At 39.2% G+C, this 17,983-nt stretch overlaps 1 protein-coding gene across 1 annotated transcript; it reads left to right on the top strand.

Annotated features, from left to right (window-relative positions):
• Positions 1–310: 310 nt before the first annotated feature.
• Positions 311–14,122, top strand: LOC140180501 (uncharacterized). The gene is made up of 5 exons (XM_072221711.1): positions 311–1,143; positions 1,258–1,592; positions 8,667–8,949; positions 12,256–12,521; positions 13,167–14,122. The coding sequence occupies exons 1-5, from the start codon at positions 311–313 to the stop codon at positions 14,120–14,122; spliced, it is 2,673 nt and encodes an 890-aa protein (XP_072077812.1).
• Positions 14,123–17,983: the final 3,861 nt, after the last annotated feature.

Consider the following 17,983-nt stretch of genomic DNA (forward strand, 5'->3'; position numbering starts at 1 on the left):
ACCCTTACTCACGTAAGGTATTACTTGGACGACCCAGTGCACTTGCTGGTTAGTTGTATCGAAGTTGTGACAGACTGTAAAACTAGATCAGAGTATCTGGCCTAAGAAGCCATTACCAGAGATCACAATTTCGTGCACCAACAGACCAGACATTCCCACTAAATAGAATGTTGATGGAGAAGTAGTGGAAAAGGAAGACAATGAATGGACAGATGAAGAAAAGAAGAAGGTTGAACTCAATGCCAAGGCAATCAACCTGATGCACTGTGCAATCAGTTTTGAAGAGTTCAGAAAAGTGTCAAGGTGTAAAATGGCTAAAGAAATATGGGACAAGCTCAGACTCACTCATGAAGGCACTAAGCAAGTGAAGGAAACCAGAATTGACATGCTAATGAAGGAGTATGAAATGTTCAGTATGAAGAAGGATGAGAGCATCAATCAAATGTTCGAAAGGTTCTCAATAATCATCAACAATCTGGATGCCATGGGAAGAAACTACTCTAAAGAAACTCTAGTAAGGAAGATCCTGAGAAGTCTCACTAAGAAGTGGGAAGTGAAAAGCACAACCATCTCTGAAAGGAATGATTTGATCAAAATCACCTATGATGAGCTAAGAGGAAAGCTGCTGGCCTATGAAACTACTCACATGTCTCAATACAAAGATGACAAAAAGAAAAGTATAGTACTAAAATCAAGAATGACAGCCCAAGGAGAAGAATCTGATGACAGCTTCTCAGATGAAGAAATGGTGCTCTTTGCAAGAAAAATGAGAAGACTACTGAGACACAAAAGCAAAAGCAAAGGAAGCTCTTCATGCAAAGATGTCAAGAAAGATCAAGTCAAGTTCACATGCCATCACTGCAGGGAACCTGGTCACTTCAAGTCAGATTTCCCTCAACGTAAGAAAGGTGAAAAATCCAAGAAATACAAAAAGAAGGTGATGATGGCAACATGGGAGGACTTGGAGAATGATACCAGCTCAGAGAGCTCAGATCAAGAGGCTCAACTATGTCTGATGGCAGATCATAATGAGGAAGATGAGGTTTCCCTTGCATCCAAGAAGAAAATGGACATGTGGTATCTTGATAGTGGATGTTCAAGGCATATGACTGGAAGGGATACTTTCTTCATTAAACTCAACAAGTATAATGGAGGATTTGTCACTTTTGGAGATAATGGTAAAGGTAAAATAATTGCCATTGGTATGGTTGGCAAAGATTTTTCAACTTACATTGATAGTGTCTTTTTAGTTGATAGGTTAAAGCATAATCTATTGAGCGTAAGTCAATTGTGTGACCTTGGATATGCTATAACCTTTAGGAAATCAGATTGTAGAGTCATAAATGAGAAAATATGGGCTGTTTTATTTGTTGCCAAAAGAAGTAACAATGTTTATGGTATCACTCTAGATGATCTAAAAGTTCAAAATGTAACATGTTTCTCTTCAATGGAATTTGAAAAATGGATGTGGCATAAGAGGTTAGGATATGCTAGCATGTTCCAAATCTCTAAGCTTGTAAAGAGAGGCTTAGTAAGAGATCTTCCTAATATAAAATTTGAGAAGGATATCATTTGTGATGCTTGTCAAATGGGTAAACAAATTAAAACCTCTTTCAAACCCAAGGAAGATGTCTCTACTAAGAAACCATTGGAGTTGTTGCATCTTGATCTATTTGGACCAACTAGGACTCAAAGTCTTGGAGGAAAGAGTTATGGCATGGTAATTGTGGATGACTATACTAGATTTGGATGGGTGTTCTTTCTTGCTCATAAACATGAGTCTTTTTCTGTTTTTGAGAAATTCAGCAAAAAGATTCAAAATGAAAAAGACTTGAAATTTGTTTCAATTAGAAGTGATCATGGCAAAGAATTTGAAAATCAATAATTTGAATCTTTTTGTGATGAACAAGGCATATCACATAACTTTTCTTGTCCAAGAACACCTCAACAAAATGGTGTTGTTGAAAGAAGAAATAGAAATTTACAAGAAATGGCTAGAACTATGTTATGTGAATATGAAATTCCCAAGTTCTTATGGGCTGAAGCTGTGAACACAACCTGCTATGTTTTAAATAGAACCATCATTAGGAAGTTCTTGAAGAAAACCCCATATGAACTTTGAAAAGGGCATCCTCCTAATCTTAGTTATTTTCATGTGTTTGGTTGCAAGTGTTTCATTTTGAATATCAAAGAAAATTTAGGAAAACTTAATCCGAAAACACATGAAGGGATTTTTCTTGGTAATTCCACAAATAGCAAGGCCTACAGAGTTTATAACAAGAACTCCAAAACTGTTGAGGAAGCCATGCATGTCACATTCTGTGAATCTAACTCTGTTCCCAGTGTTTGTGATAAACCCATATTTTATGATATATATTGTGCTCAATTCAAGAGATTTATTCAATCCTTCACCTACTTATTCATGTAAATTTTATGGTTTTACCTTCCATTCCTTATTATGTGATATATGTGAAATACATGTTTCCTATGCTTTAAAAATAATTATTTTAATTACCCTTTATTACCATTCGATGCCGTGATTTGTGTGTTAAGTAGTTTCAAATATTCTAAAGGCAGGAATGACTTAAAGGATGGAAAGGAAACATACAAAAATGGAAGGAAAGCACAAAATGGAGTTTTTGAAGAAACTGGCATTGACGCGAACGCATGGACGACGCGGCCGCATGCCCAGCGCGAAAAGGCAGCGACGCGAACACGTGACTGACGCGGCCGCGTGCCTTAAGCAGAACATAGATGATGCGGACGCATGACCGAAGTGAACGCGTGACAAGGAAAACTCCAGATGACGCGACCGCGTGATCCACGCGGACGCGTGACAGACGCCACCCACCAGAAATTACAGAAAACGCTCCCAGCAATTTCTGAAGCCCTTTTTGGCCCAGATCCAAGTTCAGAAAGCACAGATTAGATGATATAAAGTGGAGGAATGCATCCATTCAAGAGAGGCATTCAATTATTCACTTTTGATGGTTTTAGATGTAGTTTTTAGAGAGAGGTTCTCTCTTCTCTCTTAGATTTTAGGATTAGGATTTCTTGTTATTTCAATTTAGCATTCCGACTCTATCAGGTTCAATATTCCTTTTTATTATTTTCTCAATTTAATTTATGAACTCTTCCATGTTACATTTGATATCTTTATTAGTGCAACTTGAGGTATTTCAGAATTGTGATTGCTTTCCTTTATTTATATAAATAATTTAGATTTTCCCCTTTTGGCTTTAATTGATCAATTGGAGACTCTTGAGTTATCAAACTCTTCGTTATTGATAATTGTTATTCTTGCTAATCGAATCGAATTCCAATAACTCTAGTCTTTCCTTAGGAATTGACTAGGACCTGAGGATCAAATTGATTAGTCCACTTGACCTTCCTTTGTTTAGTAAAGGTTAACTAAGTGGGATTAAACTCAATTCTCATCACCATTGATAAGGATAACTAGGATAAGACTTCCGAATTGTCATGCTTTGCCAAGAGTTTATTTTATAGTTATTTATTTATTTTACTTGTCATTTAAATTACTTGTTCCTTACTTTCAAAACCCCCAATTTACAAAACTCATAACCAATAATAAGAACATACTTCCCTGCAGTTCCTTGAGAAGACGACCCGAGGTTTAAATACTTCGGTTATCAATTTTAAAGGGGTTTGTTACTTGTGACAACCAAAACGTTTGCACGAAGGGATTTCTGTTGGTTTAGAAACTATATCTACAACGCGACTGTTTTTATAAAATTCTTTACTAGCGAAAATCCTACGTCAAAATGGCGCCGTTGCCGGGGAGCTGCAATCGTGTGCCTTATTATAGGTTATTGTAAATATTTTTCTTTTACTTGTTTATTTGTTTTGTTTTCTCCTTTTATTTTTATTAGCTACTATGAATTCTCACCCCTCTCGCTTTGAGTTTGGTTCTAATATTGTTGAAGGAAATGGAAGTTATAGCAGGAACATGCATCAAGGTCAGAACAATCAAAGATGGATGGAGCCACGAGGACTTGATCAACCCTTTAGGCAACAACACCCTCCACAGTATCACAGACAAGGACCACTTTACAATGCATACCAAGCTAATAGATATGGTGGACAACCTTGTAACTACCAACAAGCCCCACCCTGTGCCTATAGACCATCCTCTCAACATAACTTTGAATCGCCACACTCACAAGCTTCTTTTCACCATTCACCATCGTATGATTCTTATTTACCCCAGTTCCAATCCAATTACTCCCAAACACCACCACTTCCCTATGTACCATATCCAAATCCATCACCTCGAGAATCACAGGCTCGTCTCAAGGAAACAGTAGATCAACTTCATACAACCCTTCATCAGCTGGAGCAAGCAATACATCAATTATCTTCCAGACGTTTAGACACTCAAGGAACTCCAATAGCTTTATGTGGAGAATCTAATGACGAACGTAGCATGAAGGAGACACTAGAAACCCTAGAGGGCCGTAATGAGCACAACTTTGTTCTGGAACAATTGGAGGAAGCTCAAATTATCCAAGAAGAAGAAGTACTGATTGAAGATTTAGGAGATGCTGAACCTCCATGGGAATCCAGAGTTATGAAGAATTTCGTCAAGGACGTTACAATTGATGCTAAGGAGGACAGTGCACAACCCCCAAGGCAGGTGTTTTATGAAGAATTAGACGGAATGACCCAAGACGCAAGCTTCCTTGATGATGATAATCTCAAGTCAAGTTCTCCTAGTAATGAACTTGCCTCCGCAAGTGAATTCTCTGAGATCGAAGAATCTTCCCCAAGTGAATACGAAGATGATGCGGAGGTAGATTTTTCTCAACCTCCAGCTTATGACTTAAGTGATGAGGAAGACATAGAAGACTTTGATTAGGACGTGGTTGCATTTGAAGAATTTTGCAAGGAAATGGAGGAATTCACAGAAGATTACAAGGGAGTAGAACTTACAGAACCATTGGAAACACCTATCCCAAGGCTATTACCACCCAATACAAGCTTCAAGTGGGTACAATCCTTAACCTTTAACTTTACTTTTCCACTTGAATATGGTTTGCTTGAAACAGATGTCCAGCTTAGAGCTCTCTGCGGCTTTAAGAGTAAGAGGAAAATGGCTCGTACTCAGAGCTGGTGCACAAGGTTCAATAAGGTTCCACGCTTCAACTCGAAGTGCACGGATTGGTATCATGTTCAATCGAATGGATCTCGGAAGACGTTTGGTCATCTTGGTGAGAATACATTTTCTAAGCCGTCCGGATGGAAAAACATAGATCAAAACGAAGGCGGATTTAAAAGCAAAGTTTGGGATCCTGGAATCTATTCTGACATTCGTCACCCCGGGAGCCTGAGAATCTGTTTGAAGCTGCTCAAAAGCTTCACTTGCCTAGTTTGGGACCCCGGAGGCTGTTGGCATTCCAAACATTGGTGGAGATTTCTAGATGAATTTAAACACAAGCCACCATAACAGGAAGCTCATCTAATGTCCAACTTAAGGACTTTAACTAAAAGTGCTAGTTGGGAGACAACCCACCATGGTATGATCGTTCCTGTTTCTATTTTATTTCGTTTTATTTATTTTTATATTGTTTTATTTTTATTGAACCTGGATGCTATACATAACATTTGCATTTAGCATTGCATACTGCATAATTGCATACCTGCATAAAAAAAGAAAGAAAGGTGTGCGATGCGACCGCATCGCTAAAGCGATCGCGTCAGTTGCGAAAACCATCTCCCACGTGTCCGCGTCATTCACGCGGCCGCGTGATCTGGAATTCGGCGTAAAAATCCAACGCCCAGAAATCTGGGCTGGAATCGTGCGGCTGTCGTGCATTTCACGCAAAACGGCCCACGCGTTCGCGTCCATCACGCGAATGCGTCACTTGCAAAACACCCATCCCACGCGAAAGCGTGAGCGACGCGTTCGCATCGCGTGGATTGCACAAACACCCCAAAGGAGACAGAGAGTTGCGCTGAAACGATGCTGGAATTGTGCGTTTAGCACAATTTCCAGCGACGTGGTCGCAGCCTCATGCGACCGCGTCATTCACCCTTTTACCCATTCCATGTGATCGCGTCACTCATGCGATCGCATCAACCCCCCCATCCACCCTAGCCACGCGACTGCGTGCCCCACGCGATCTCGTGGATTCAAATTTACTAACCCCAGTGACGCGAAACCCTACCCGTCGCGCCCCCCATTCCCCTTCTTCTTCCTTTCTTCTCTACAACCCACCCGCTACCACCACCACTCCCAGCCAACCACCTCCAACCGCCGCACCACCCTCGACCACCCAGCCACAACCGCGACGCCAACCCCTTTTTCTTCCTTCCCTCTCTTTCTTCTCTTTCTCTTCTCTTCTTCCCTCCACCACCGCTACGCCGCCGCTGCACAGCCACCGGCACCGCGCCCTCACCGCTGCGACTCCCACCACCATCACCCTTACCCCCATTCTTCTTCAACCACCCTCTCCACCAGTCACCCTACCCGAAACCCCCCTGCCACCACAAACAGCCACCACCACCACCGCGTAGCCCTGTTCCGCCACCGCACCACCGTGCCTCTCCCAGCACCACCGCAACCATACCCCCGCCATCTCTCTGTTCCCTAGCTTCATTCATACGCCTACCAGGTTCCGCCAAACGCTATTTTTCTTTCATTCGTAATTAGTTGCATATGTTTCCAATTTTGTTCAAATTAGGCTAGTTAGAGTTGCATGTTTGTAGTTGATTCTAGGTGGTTAGGTAGCTAGGATGTGGTTAGTGGATTTAGGCCTAATTCATTGCGCTGTTCTTGCTACTTGTTTTATAATTTTCGCAATTCTGCTGTTGCTGTGATGTTAATATTGTTCATATGATGTTCTTACTGTTCATGCTACTATTGCGACTGCTCTTTCATGTTCATATTATTTATATCTATTTGCAATTTATTTTAATCTATATGAACTATTCTTTTTGCTGTTTATTTTCTGGGAACATCCAATTTTAGCCAGAATGCTGCCCAATTTTCTGTAAATCGTTTTGATTCTCATTCATGTATTGGTTTTGGCATTTTCAATTTTGCTTTCCTTAGCTTTCATGAAACTAATTCATGAATGCACGGGTCAGCATTCTTATTCCTTTTGTTTTCCCGGTTAATAAATCACATTATTGTTGATTAGATTTCAATTTTCGCTATTGGTATATCTATATGAATCATCAACAACTTGATTTCCTTGCTTAAATACGAGTTGTCTGTTGCTTTAATTTGTGAAATTCTTGTTACTTAGAAACCAATCATCATGCCACTTACTCTGACTTTCTTTTTACTAACTCACTGATTTTTACTTTCTAACCTCTTTTTCAATTTCAAACCACTTTTAACTTTCTAACAACCCCTTCTGCTTTTTGACTCACTCTTTACTTTTTTTTAACTCAATGCATGAGTTTGGTTTTTCCTAATTAACATGAATTCTATTTATATTACATTTTGAATTGAACTTTCTCATCTCATCTTTTTCACTCCGAAACAATCCAAAATGCACAATTATTCAACTCATTTCATAGCCTACTGCTCCTTTGCCACTTTGTGCTTATCTTGTTATTTGCCTACTTGTTTTCCTGCTTTTATTATATCCTAGATTTCTGTTTTTTTTAGGATGTCTGACCCTCAAAGAAAGGGAAAAGGAAAGGCAATAACTGGCAAACGAAAAAGAGGTGAATCCTCTATGTCTCTCCTGGAGCTTATGCATGATGACTCCTGGCGGGAGAAGCACTTTACCCTGCAGGAGAAGGCTGACCAGCTCCTCCCTGCCAATGATCCAATTAAGTTTGCAAACCAATACTGTGAGCTCAAGTATCCGGTGTTTTCTACCTCCAAAAATCTATACATGGAGAGGACTTTGAAAATTCCAGAAGAACTACAGCAGTACACCTCCGATCAGATCAAACAAAGAGGCTGGTTCTTCTTGGAGAGAAATTTGACTAAGGTCAATGCTTCCTGGGTAAGAGAGTTTTACTGCAATTATTTCAAGACTTCCCTGGATGCAGTTCACCTCAGAGGGAAACAGATAATGGTCACTGAAGAGGCTATTGAGGATATTCTGCGCCTTCAGCCTAAGTCAGATCAGTCTAACGGTTACCAAAAGGCTGAAGAGGATATGAGGTTTCTGAGATTTGACTGGGATCCTGTCAAGGAGAGGATAGCCCTTGACCCTACTGTCCCATGGGTCATGGGTAAGAACACCACCATGACTAAAGGAATCAAGCAGATATACTTGAATGATGAGGCTTGGCTCTGGCACCAGATCCTGAGTAACTTTATTATGCCGAGCACTCATGAGACGAAGCTGCCTGCTGCTATGATCACCCTCCTCTGGTGTGTGATGGAGGGTAAGGACCTATACCTACCACGATTCATCCGGCCTATATGGCCAGGGTCCATGTCAGAGGAACCCTCCCCTTCCCTTATCTGGTCACCCAGCTAGGCCGTCGAGCTGACGTGCCTTGGGAGGATGCTGATGAGAAGCCACTTGCTGCGGACTGCAAGAAAATCATTCCTCACAGCAGGAACTTTTTGGCTTTAGGCTACAGACCTTTATTCCTTACTGTTTCTAATGAGACAGCCACACCTTCAGCTGCCCCCTCTTCTTCCACTGCTGCACCTGCCCCGCCCACTGCACCTCCAGCTGCTCCTGAGCCTATCTACCATTTGGTGCATCGACTCTTTGCCCGCTTGGATCGTATAGAGCGTCGCAACAAGCGACGCTATGAGAACGTCAAGTTAATGATCCGTTCCAGCGGCGACATTCCCTCCGAGCCTGACACCCCTTTTGATACATCTGAGGTGGAGGAGGACGATCACGAGGAGGAGACACCCACCCAGGCTGCACAGACAGGACCGGAGCCGGCTGCGCCACAGCAGGAGGGTCCACAGCAGCTTCAGGCCACCGATACAGAGATTCCTATCCAGTCGGAGCCTCCACTACAGCAGACAGATCCTCCTACCCTCATCCAGTCTGCAGATCCTCAGACCACCACCGAGACTCCAGCAGCCCATCCTTCTAGTGATGACACTCCTTCACACCCGGCTTGAGTGAGCATCAAGGACGATGCTTTATTTTAAGTGTGGGGAGGTCGCCATCTCTGGCGTATTTTTTGGTGAACCACTACAGACTCTTTTTATCTTATTTTTCTATTTTTTTATTTTTATTTTTATCTTTTAGTACTTATACATTGTTCTTTTCATGTGTTTTTACTCTATTTTCTGCATTTTGCACTTTAGTTCATATTTTAGCCATTTAGTTTAGTTTGCAATTCTAATTTATTAGTTATAGAATATGTGGATTAATTAGTATAGTTTACCCTTTTAGCATATGATAAGTTTGGTTTAAATTGAAAATAAAAAGGAAGTAAACTAGAGACTTTAATAGAATCAAAACAATCCACACACCTTGTATATAGAACATAACATGTTAGTTAGTTAACAACATTTCATCAAGGAGGAACACTAAAACTCTAAAGCCACCCAAAAAAGTTTACATTGAGAATAATGGGAACTCTTAATTTCTACTTGCATGACATGTATAACTGAGATATGATTTTTGAGCTAGAGAACACACAGCCTGTAAGTTTTGAGCTTAATTGTATGGTTACATTCAAACCATAAATTTCATTCCTGTGTGTTTTGCCCTTCTTTTTTATTCTGGTGTTTTTTACTTTGTTTTAATCTATATGTCCGATTATAGAATATAGATACATACTAAAAAAGTGATTGAGGCCATCATTTGAATTTTTCCTCACTTATCCCAAATTAGCCTACCTTTTACATCACCCTTGTTAACCCCCTTGAGCTTTTTAATCCCCTCTTATTCTATAAACCACATTACTAGCCTTAAGTAGAAAAACAAAATAAAAACCCCAAGTTGAATCCTTGGTTAGCTTAAGATAGAAATTGTGTGTTGTTTAAGTATGGGGAACTTTATGGGAACATGGATGATAGAAACAAAGGTAGAAAGTTAAAAGGAATAAAAATATCCAAAATAAAAAAATTTTTGGGAAGCATGCTCATGTGAAATAAAACAAAACAATTGAGTTACCAGGTACATTGAAAAAAAAAATTCAAGTATTTAAATAAAGGGGACACAAAAAAATTTCCCAATTGCAAAATAAAAAGAATCAATGCACATGGGATAAAATTTAAGTTAATGCATGAGCTTGCCATACAAAGTGAGAAAAGTTGGGCAAATAGGTTAAAGGGAACTTTTGACTTTTACAAAAATATGTATGTTAGGTGAGATCTTAGACTAATCAAGGATTCACTTATTAGCTCACTTGGCCTTATACATATACCCTTACCTTCACCTTGATCCCATTACAACCTTGAAAAAGACCTCATGATTTTTATATGTTTGTTTTCTATAATTGTTGATTGGTTAGATGAAGAACAAAGTTATAGAAAGTAAGGATAAAAAGAAGAATAGAGTGATTAACCCAATAAACACTGAGTGACTAGAGAGTAAACACAAAATCCAGTGAGGGTTCAATAGCTCATCACCATATATCTCTGCTTAAATTGTTAATTGTCTTGCAAGTTTGAAAAATATTTTTTACCCATCTCAATTGTAAAAGTGCACTTACATTATCTAAGGTTGGCTATGCATATATGATTCCTTGAGAATGTGAATTAATTTAACTACATGTAAGTTTTATATACAAGTTAATAAAAATCAGAATTGCATGATTCATTCAGGTAGTTGCATTTAGGATAGACTGCATTGGATGAGATTCCACCACTTTACCTTACTCTTTATCTTGGATTTAGCATGAGGACATGCTCTTGTTTAAGTGTGGGGAGGTTGATAAACTCATATTTTATGATATATATTGTGCTCAATTCAAGAGATTTATTCAATCCTTCACCTACTTATTCATGTAAATTTCATGGTTTTACCTTCCCTTCCTTATTGTGTGATATATGTGAAATACACGTTTCCTATGCTTTAAAAATAATTATTTTAATTACCCTTTATTACCATTCGATGCCGTGATTTGTGTGTTAAGTAGTTTCAGATATTCTAAAGGCAGGAATGACTTAAAGGATGGAAAGGAAACATACAAAAATGGAAGGAAAGCACAAAATGGAGTTTTTGAAGAAACTAGCATCGACGCGAACGCATAGACGACGCGGCCGCAAGCCCAGTGCAAAAAGGCAGCGACACGAATGCGTGACTGACACGGCCGCGCGCCTTAAGCAGAACATAGATGACGCAGACACATGACCGAAGCGAACGCGTGACAAGAAAAACTCCAGATGACGCGACCGCGTGACCCACGCGGACGCGTGACAGACGCTACGCACCAGAAATTACAGAAAATGCTCCCAACGATTTCTGAAGCCCTTTTTGGCCCAGATCCAAGTTCAGAAAGCACAGATTAGATGATATAAAGTGGGGGAATGCATCCATTCAAGAGAGGCATTCAATTATTCACTTTTGATGGTATTAGATGTAGTTTTTAGAGAGAGGTTCTCTCCTCTCTCTTAGGTTTTAGGATTAGGATTTCTTGTTATTTCAATTTAGCATTCCGACTCTTTATTTTTTTTTTTTTTTTTTTTTTTTTTTTTTTTTTTTTTTTTTTTTTTTTTTTTTTTATTTAATTTAGATTTCCTTGCTTTTATCAATTTCTTGAGTTATCAAATCATGTGATTGTTTTTTATTTTTATTTTTTTTTTTTTTTTTTTTTTGATTATCAAACTCATCGTGATTGATAATTGTTATTCTTGCTAATCGAATTGAATTCCAATAACTCTAGTCTTTCCTTAGGAATTGACTAGGACCTGAGGATCAAATTGATTAGTCCACTTGACCTTCCTTGTTTAGTAAAGGTTAACTAAGTGGGATTAAACTCAATTCTCATCACCATTGATAAGGATAACTAGGATAAGACTTCCGAATTGTCATGCTTTGCCAAGAGTTTATTTTATAGTTATTTATTTATTTTACTTGTCATTTAAATTACTTGTTCCTTACTTTCAAAACCCCCAATTTACAAAACTCATAACCAATAATAAGAACATACTTCCCTGCAGTTCCTTGAGAAGACGACCCGAGGTTTAAATACTTCGGTTATCAATTTTAAAGGGGTTTGTTACTTGTGACAACCAAAACATTTGCACGAAGGGATTTCTGTTAGTTTAGAAACTATATCTACAACGCGACTATTTTTATAAAATTCTTTACTAGCAAAAATCCTAACGTTAGTTTGCATTGATGATAGTCCAGGTTTTGAAGCTGAAGCACCAAAGAACAATGAACCAGTTCCACAAAATCCAAGTTCGCATGAAGTTGCACCTGTCAGCAGCAAAAATTCCAATTCTGCAGGAGACAATTTGGAATTATCTCCTGTCGCAGCTGAAAACACTGATGCAGAAGCCATTGTTGATCAAGAGGAACCTGAATCTTCAACTCAAATCAAAAGGCCCAGGGAATGGAAGTTTCTAAAAAATTACCCTGAGAAATTCATAAATAGTGATCCCTCCAAAAGTATTTCAACAAGGTCATCCTTGAAAAGAGATGAATCCAACAACTTAACTCTTTTGTCAAAGATTGAACCTCAAAACATCTAAGAAGCCCTTGCTGATCCCTCTTGGGCATTAGCTATGGAGGAGAAATTACAGCAGTTTGAGAAAAATTAAGTCTGGTCATTGGTGCCTTACCCGAATGGAAAGAAAGTCACTGGCACTAAATGGATTTTCAGAAACAAACAGGGTGAAGATGGATCCATAGTGTGAAACAAAGCTAGATTGGTTGCTCAAGGATATGATCAAGAGGAAGGGATTGATTTTGATGAATCTTTTGCACCTGTAGCTCGAATGGAAGCCATCAGATTGCTCCTTGCATATGCTGCTCATTGTGGCTTCAAGCTATTCCAAATGAACGTAAAATGTGCTTTCCTCAATGGCATAATAGATAGAGAGGTTTATGTGGCTCAACCACCTGGGTTTGAAAATAAATCTTTTCCTAACCATGTTTTCAAACTAGCTAAAGCCTTGTATGGTTTGAGACAAGCTCCTAGAGCTTGGTATGAGAGGCTTAGCTTATTTTTATTGAAAAACAATTTTCAAAGAGGAGCCACTGACACCACTTTATTTATTAGGAACTATCATGATCATTTTATTCTTGTGCAAGTTTATGTTGATGATATTATATTTGGTTCGACTAATGAGGATTTGTGTGCAGATTTTGCTAAGCTTTTGACCAATGAATTTGATATGAGCATGATGGGAGAGCTCAATTTCTTCCTAGGCTTGCAAATCAAGCAAACTGCAGAAGGCATATTCATCCGTCAAGAAAAATATGCAAAGGAACTTGTCAAAAAGTTTGGGCTGGACTGTGCTAAGCCAATGGGAACCCCCATGCATCCTAACATCAAGCTTGATAAGGATGAACATGGTAGAGATGTTGATGAGACACGCTATAGAGGGATGATTGGATCCTTGATGTATCTAACTTCCTCAAGGCCTGATATCATTCAAAGTGTTGGAGTTTGCTCAAGGTTTCAATCAAAGGCTAAGGAGTCCCACCTCTCGGCTGTGAAGAGGATCATCCGATATGTGCTTGGTACCACTAATTATGGTTTATGGTTTCCTAAGACTGATTCATTTCAATTAGTGGGTTTCTGTGATACAGATTTTGCTGGGGATAGGATTGATAGAAGAAGCACAAGTGGCATGTGCTGCTTTCTTGGGAAATTTCTCATTGTTTGGTCTAGCAAAAAGCAAGCTACAGTAGCACTTTCAACAGCCAAAGCTGAGTATATTGCAGCCTCCTCTTGCTGTTCTCAATTATTATGGCTGAAAACTCAACTAGCTGACTATAAACTGAATGTCTCTAATATTCTATTATTTTGTGACAACATGAGTGCTATTAACATTTCCAAAAACCCAGTTTTGCACTCAAGAACAAAGCACATTGAAGTTCATTTTCATTCGATAAGAGAACATGTGCAAAACGAAAATTTAGATATTCAATTTGTTAACTTTAAAGGTCAGCTAGCTGATATATTCACCAAACCATTGATAGAGGAGAGGTTCTGCAAGTTAAGAACTGAACTGGGCATTCTTACTTCATCCCTGTTTTCTTAATGTTTCTGATAATGAGATCTTTTGTGTTTTGTCTCATAAATCGAGGTGAGATTTTTTCTGACAGATGATGAGTAAACTTCATTAATTCACTGTGAACCTACTGGATTCAAACCTGACCATAATGATTGATAGACTGATAAACCACTATTTTATGGTTTATATTGTGTTTAATTGTGTGGTTTTATCATGATCTTCACCCACTTATTCATTAATTTAGCATGCATTTATATTTCCTTCCTGGAATTAGTACATGATTGAAAACTGCTTCCCATAGACTTTTAATTATGCATTTTAATTCTCTTTTATTCCATTCGATGCCATGATCTGTGTGTTAAGTGTTTCAGACTTTATAGGGCATGAATGAGTTGGAGATTGGAAGGGAAGCTAGCAAAAATGGAAGGAACACAAGAAATTGAGGAGATGACCAGCGAGAGGCAACGCAACCATGCGAAAGAGAGCAAATTGCAGTAACGTGGCCGCATAGATGACGTGACCGCGCAGCATGGAACAGCACGAGTAATGCGGCCGCATGGATGACGCGCCTGCGTGGTAAAGCAAAACGCGAATGACGCGTCCGCATGAGCAACGCGATCGCGTGACATGCGCGATCTGCATAATTTGCAGAATCGCTGGGGATAATTTCGGGCCATATTTTGACCCAGTGTTTGGCCGAGAACAGCAGACTAGAGCCAGAGAACATACAGAAACCAAGGGATACATTCATTCTAGACAGTTTTTAGTTTTAGATCTAGTTTTACTCCTCCTCTAGGTTTTCTCTCCAGACATTCATAGTTTTTAGGATTTTAATTTTCGATTGGTCTTTGCATTGGAACACTGAGAATAGTTATTACCTCATCAAGACTTCGTCATTTTAGTTCGTTTTCTTTACTTGGCTTTACTCTTCCATGTTCTTTGCTTTGTTCAATTTTACCATTGAAATACTCTTAGGATTATTTAATACAAAGATTATTTTTATTTTTAATTAATCATTTTAATTTCTATTTTTCATGTCTTCTTTTAATTCCCTTTCATATGTTATGGATTTACTATTCACAATGAGCGAGTAGTTCCCTAACTTAATGGGGAGTTGATTGAAAGGAATTCTTGAGTTGGAAGGATTGAAAGAGAAATTGTAATTGGGTTAACTGTTGGATTGCTCTCTAGTCACTAATACCAATCCCTTTTAATTAAGTGGATTGCAACTTGTGAATAGACGTAGCATTCCAACTTGTTTGACTTTCCCTTACCTAGTAAAGGATAACTAAACATGCCAACCTTTAATTATCAATTACTCTTGAGAGCATTCCAACAATATTAGAGATTCCAACTAATCAACTCCCAGTCAAGGTTTTTATTTACATTATTCAATTTAATCAATTTTAATTTCCTGTTTACTCAACTCACTTCTTTGAAAACCTCTGGTTAATAAAATATCACACTTTTCTGCAACTCGTTGGGAGACGACCTGGGATTCATACTCCTAGTATTTTAAATTTCAATTTTCTGTGACACCTTTCTAAATTGATGAGCGGATTTTTGGCAAGTTAAGAACTATACTTGCAACGTAAATATTTTAACAATTTTTAATTTGCCAATTTCTGCACCCCATCAATTTTTGGCGCCGTTGCCGGGGAGTTGCAATAGAGTGCTAAAATTATTAATTAGAATTTATTTATTTGCATTTTATTTTTTTTGTTACAATGAGCTGCATGTTTCTTTCGTCAAATGACGCGTTCACTTCCTAACCCACGCTTGCCAATATTCGATCCTGAAATTGAAAGGACTATTTCATGAATAAGGCGAGCTCGGCGTCGGTTGGTCCTCTCTGAGGGCGGATCTGAAATGTTAGTTGAAGAAGAAACCAGCCCCCGTTCTACTGATTCGGTTGATTCATGTGCAGACGACATGGCAGCTAGAAGAGTTACCATCCAGGAGGAAGGAGCCCCTGATTTTACGATGCAACCATTTCAAGCGCATCACCCAGCGGTGGCTACAGATTTTGAAATAAAGACCGCACTGCTCAATTTGATGCCCAAGTTTCATGGCTTACCTGCTCATGAGCCTATCAAGCACCTGAGAGATTTCCAGGCAGCCTGTTCTACTTTCAGGCGTGATGGTGCTGATGAAACTTCAATTTTGCTGAAAGCTTTTCCGTTTTCTCTTGAGGGAAAAGCAAGAGAGTGGTACTACACTCAACCTCTAGCAAATGTATCCAACTGGGATACACTCAGAAAAGAGTTTTTAGAGAAATTCTTTCCATCTGAAGTTACTGATAAACTGAGGAAAGATATTTCCACGATTGTTCAGGATGACAACGAGACTCTCTTTGAATACTAGGAGCGCTTCAATAATCTTCTAGAAGCATGCCCCCACCACATGATTGACAAGATAGTGTTACTTAGCTATATCACACAGGGCATGAGGCCCCAAGATAAGACCACATTGGAAGGTGCTAGCAATGGGTCTATGAAGAAGTAAAAGACTACTGATGAGGCATGGCAATTGATCAGCGACTTAGCTGAATCTACTAGGAATCACAGGCAGAAACAAGACCGTTCAAAAGCCGTTGCAGAAGTATCCTCTAGCAGAGAGACTGCTGCTTTAACTCAGAGTATCTGTAAAATGACCAACTTGCTGAAGCAGATGCAATTGAATCAACAACAAGTTCAGCAAGCTCAACCTCCTCCAAGCCAACAGTTAGTCCCACAGAGAGTTTGCGGAATCTGTGCTGATTATAGCCATTACACTGATGAATGCCCACAACTCCAACAGGAAGACAACATGGTGGCATCCAGTCATAACTTCTATGACCGTCCCAACCAAGGGTACAATCAAGGTGGAAATAATAACCATGGATGGTAGGACAATTCTAACCAGAATTGGAGGGACAACAATAACAGAGGAGGCAGAGATAATCAGGGAAATTAGAGGTGGAATAATAACAATAACAGGCAGCAGAGTCAACCTTACAGAGCACCTCACCTGAGGCAATCACAAGGACCACAGAATACCCAACAGCAGACCTCTCAATTTACTCATTCTTCTTCATCTCCTAATGAAGAGTTAATAAAATTTCTTGAGCAAAGACAACAGACCATGGAAAATAACATTAATGCCAGTCTGAATGGTCCGACCGCTACTTTGTAAGCTCTTGTTTCACAGATTGGATCAATGCAAAATTCCAGTAACCAACCTTCAAGCTCCACTAGAATTCCATCTCAACCATTATCCAATCCAAAGGGAGGCATTAATGCCATCACCCTGAGGTCCGGAACCACACTGCAGGAGAGGAATCAGGAGGATTCAAGCTCACTAGAACACACCTCAGCTGAAGAGGTAGTTGAATTAGAAGATGTTGACGAGGAAGAGGACATACAGGATATAGCTGAAGAAGAAGAAGCTCAACCACAGGAGGAAGCACAAAAAGGCGCAGACACTGCAGAAAACACCACTCCTATTCCATTTCCACAACTTGCAAGGAAGCCCAGAAAGCAGCTGGAACCCGATCCCAAAATGGTGGAAATATTCAAAAAGGTTGAGGTAACTGTTCCCCTTTTTTATGTTATTCAACAGGTACTTAAATATGCAAAGTTTCTAAAAGATTTATGTATACATAAAGACAAAATTAATGAATTAGAAACTATTCCTTTAGGTAGTTCCATATCTGCTTTAATGGGAGGATTACCTGAAAAGTGTAGTGACCCAGGTCCTTGTATAGTTAGTTGTACTATTGGTGGAGTAGTAATTTATGATTGCATGTGTGATTTAGGAGCATGTGTTAGTATAATGCCTTTGTCTATATATGATGTTTTGAGGCTCCCTCCCTTAAAAAGGTCGGCAGCTCGTTTTGTGTTAGTAGAT

This window comes from Arachis hypogaea, chromosome 17 (assembly GCF_003086295.3).
Source record: "Arachis hypogaea cultivar Tifrunner chromosome 17, arahy.Tifrunner.gnm2.J5K5, whole genome shotgun sequence".
Classification (NCBI taxonomy): domain Eukaryota; kingdom Viridiplantae; phylum Streptophyta; class Magnoliopsida; order Fabales; family Fabaceae; genus Arachis; species Arachis hypogaea.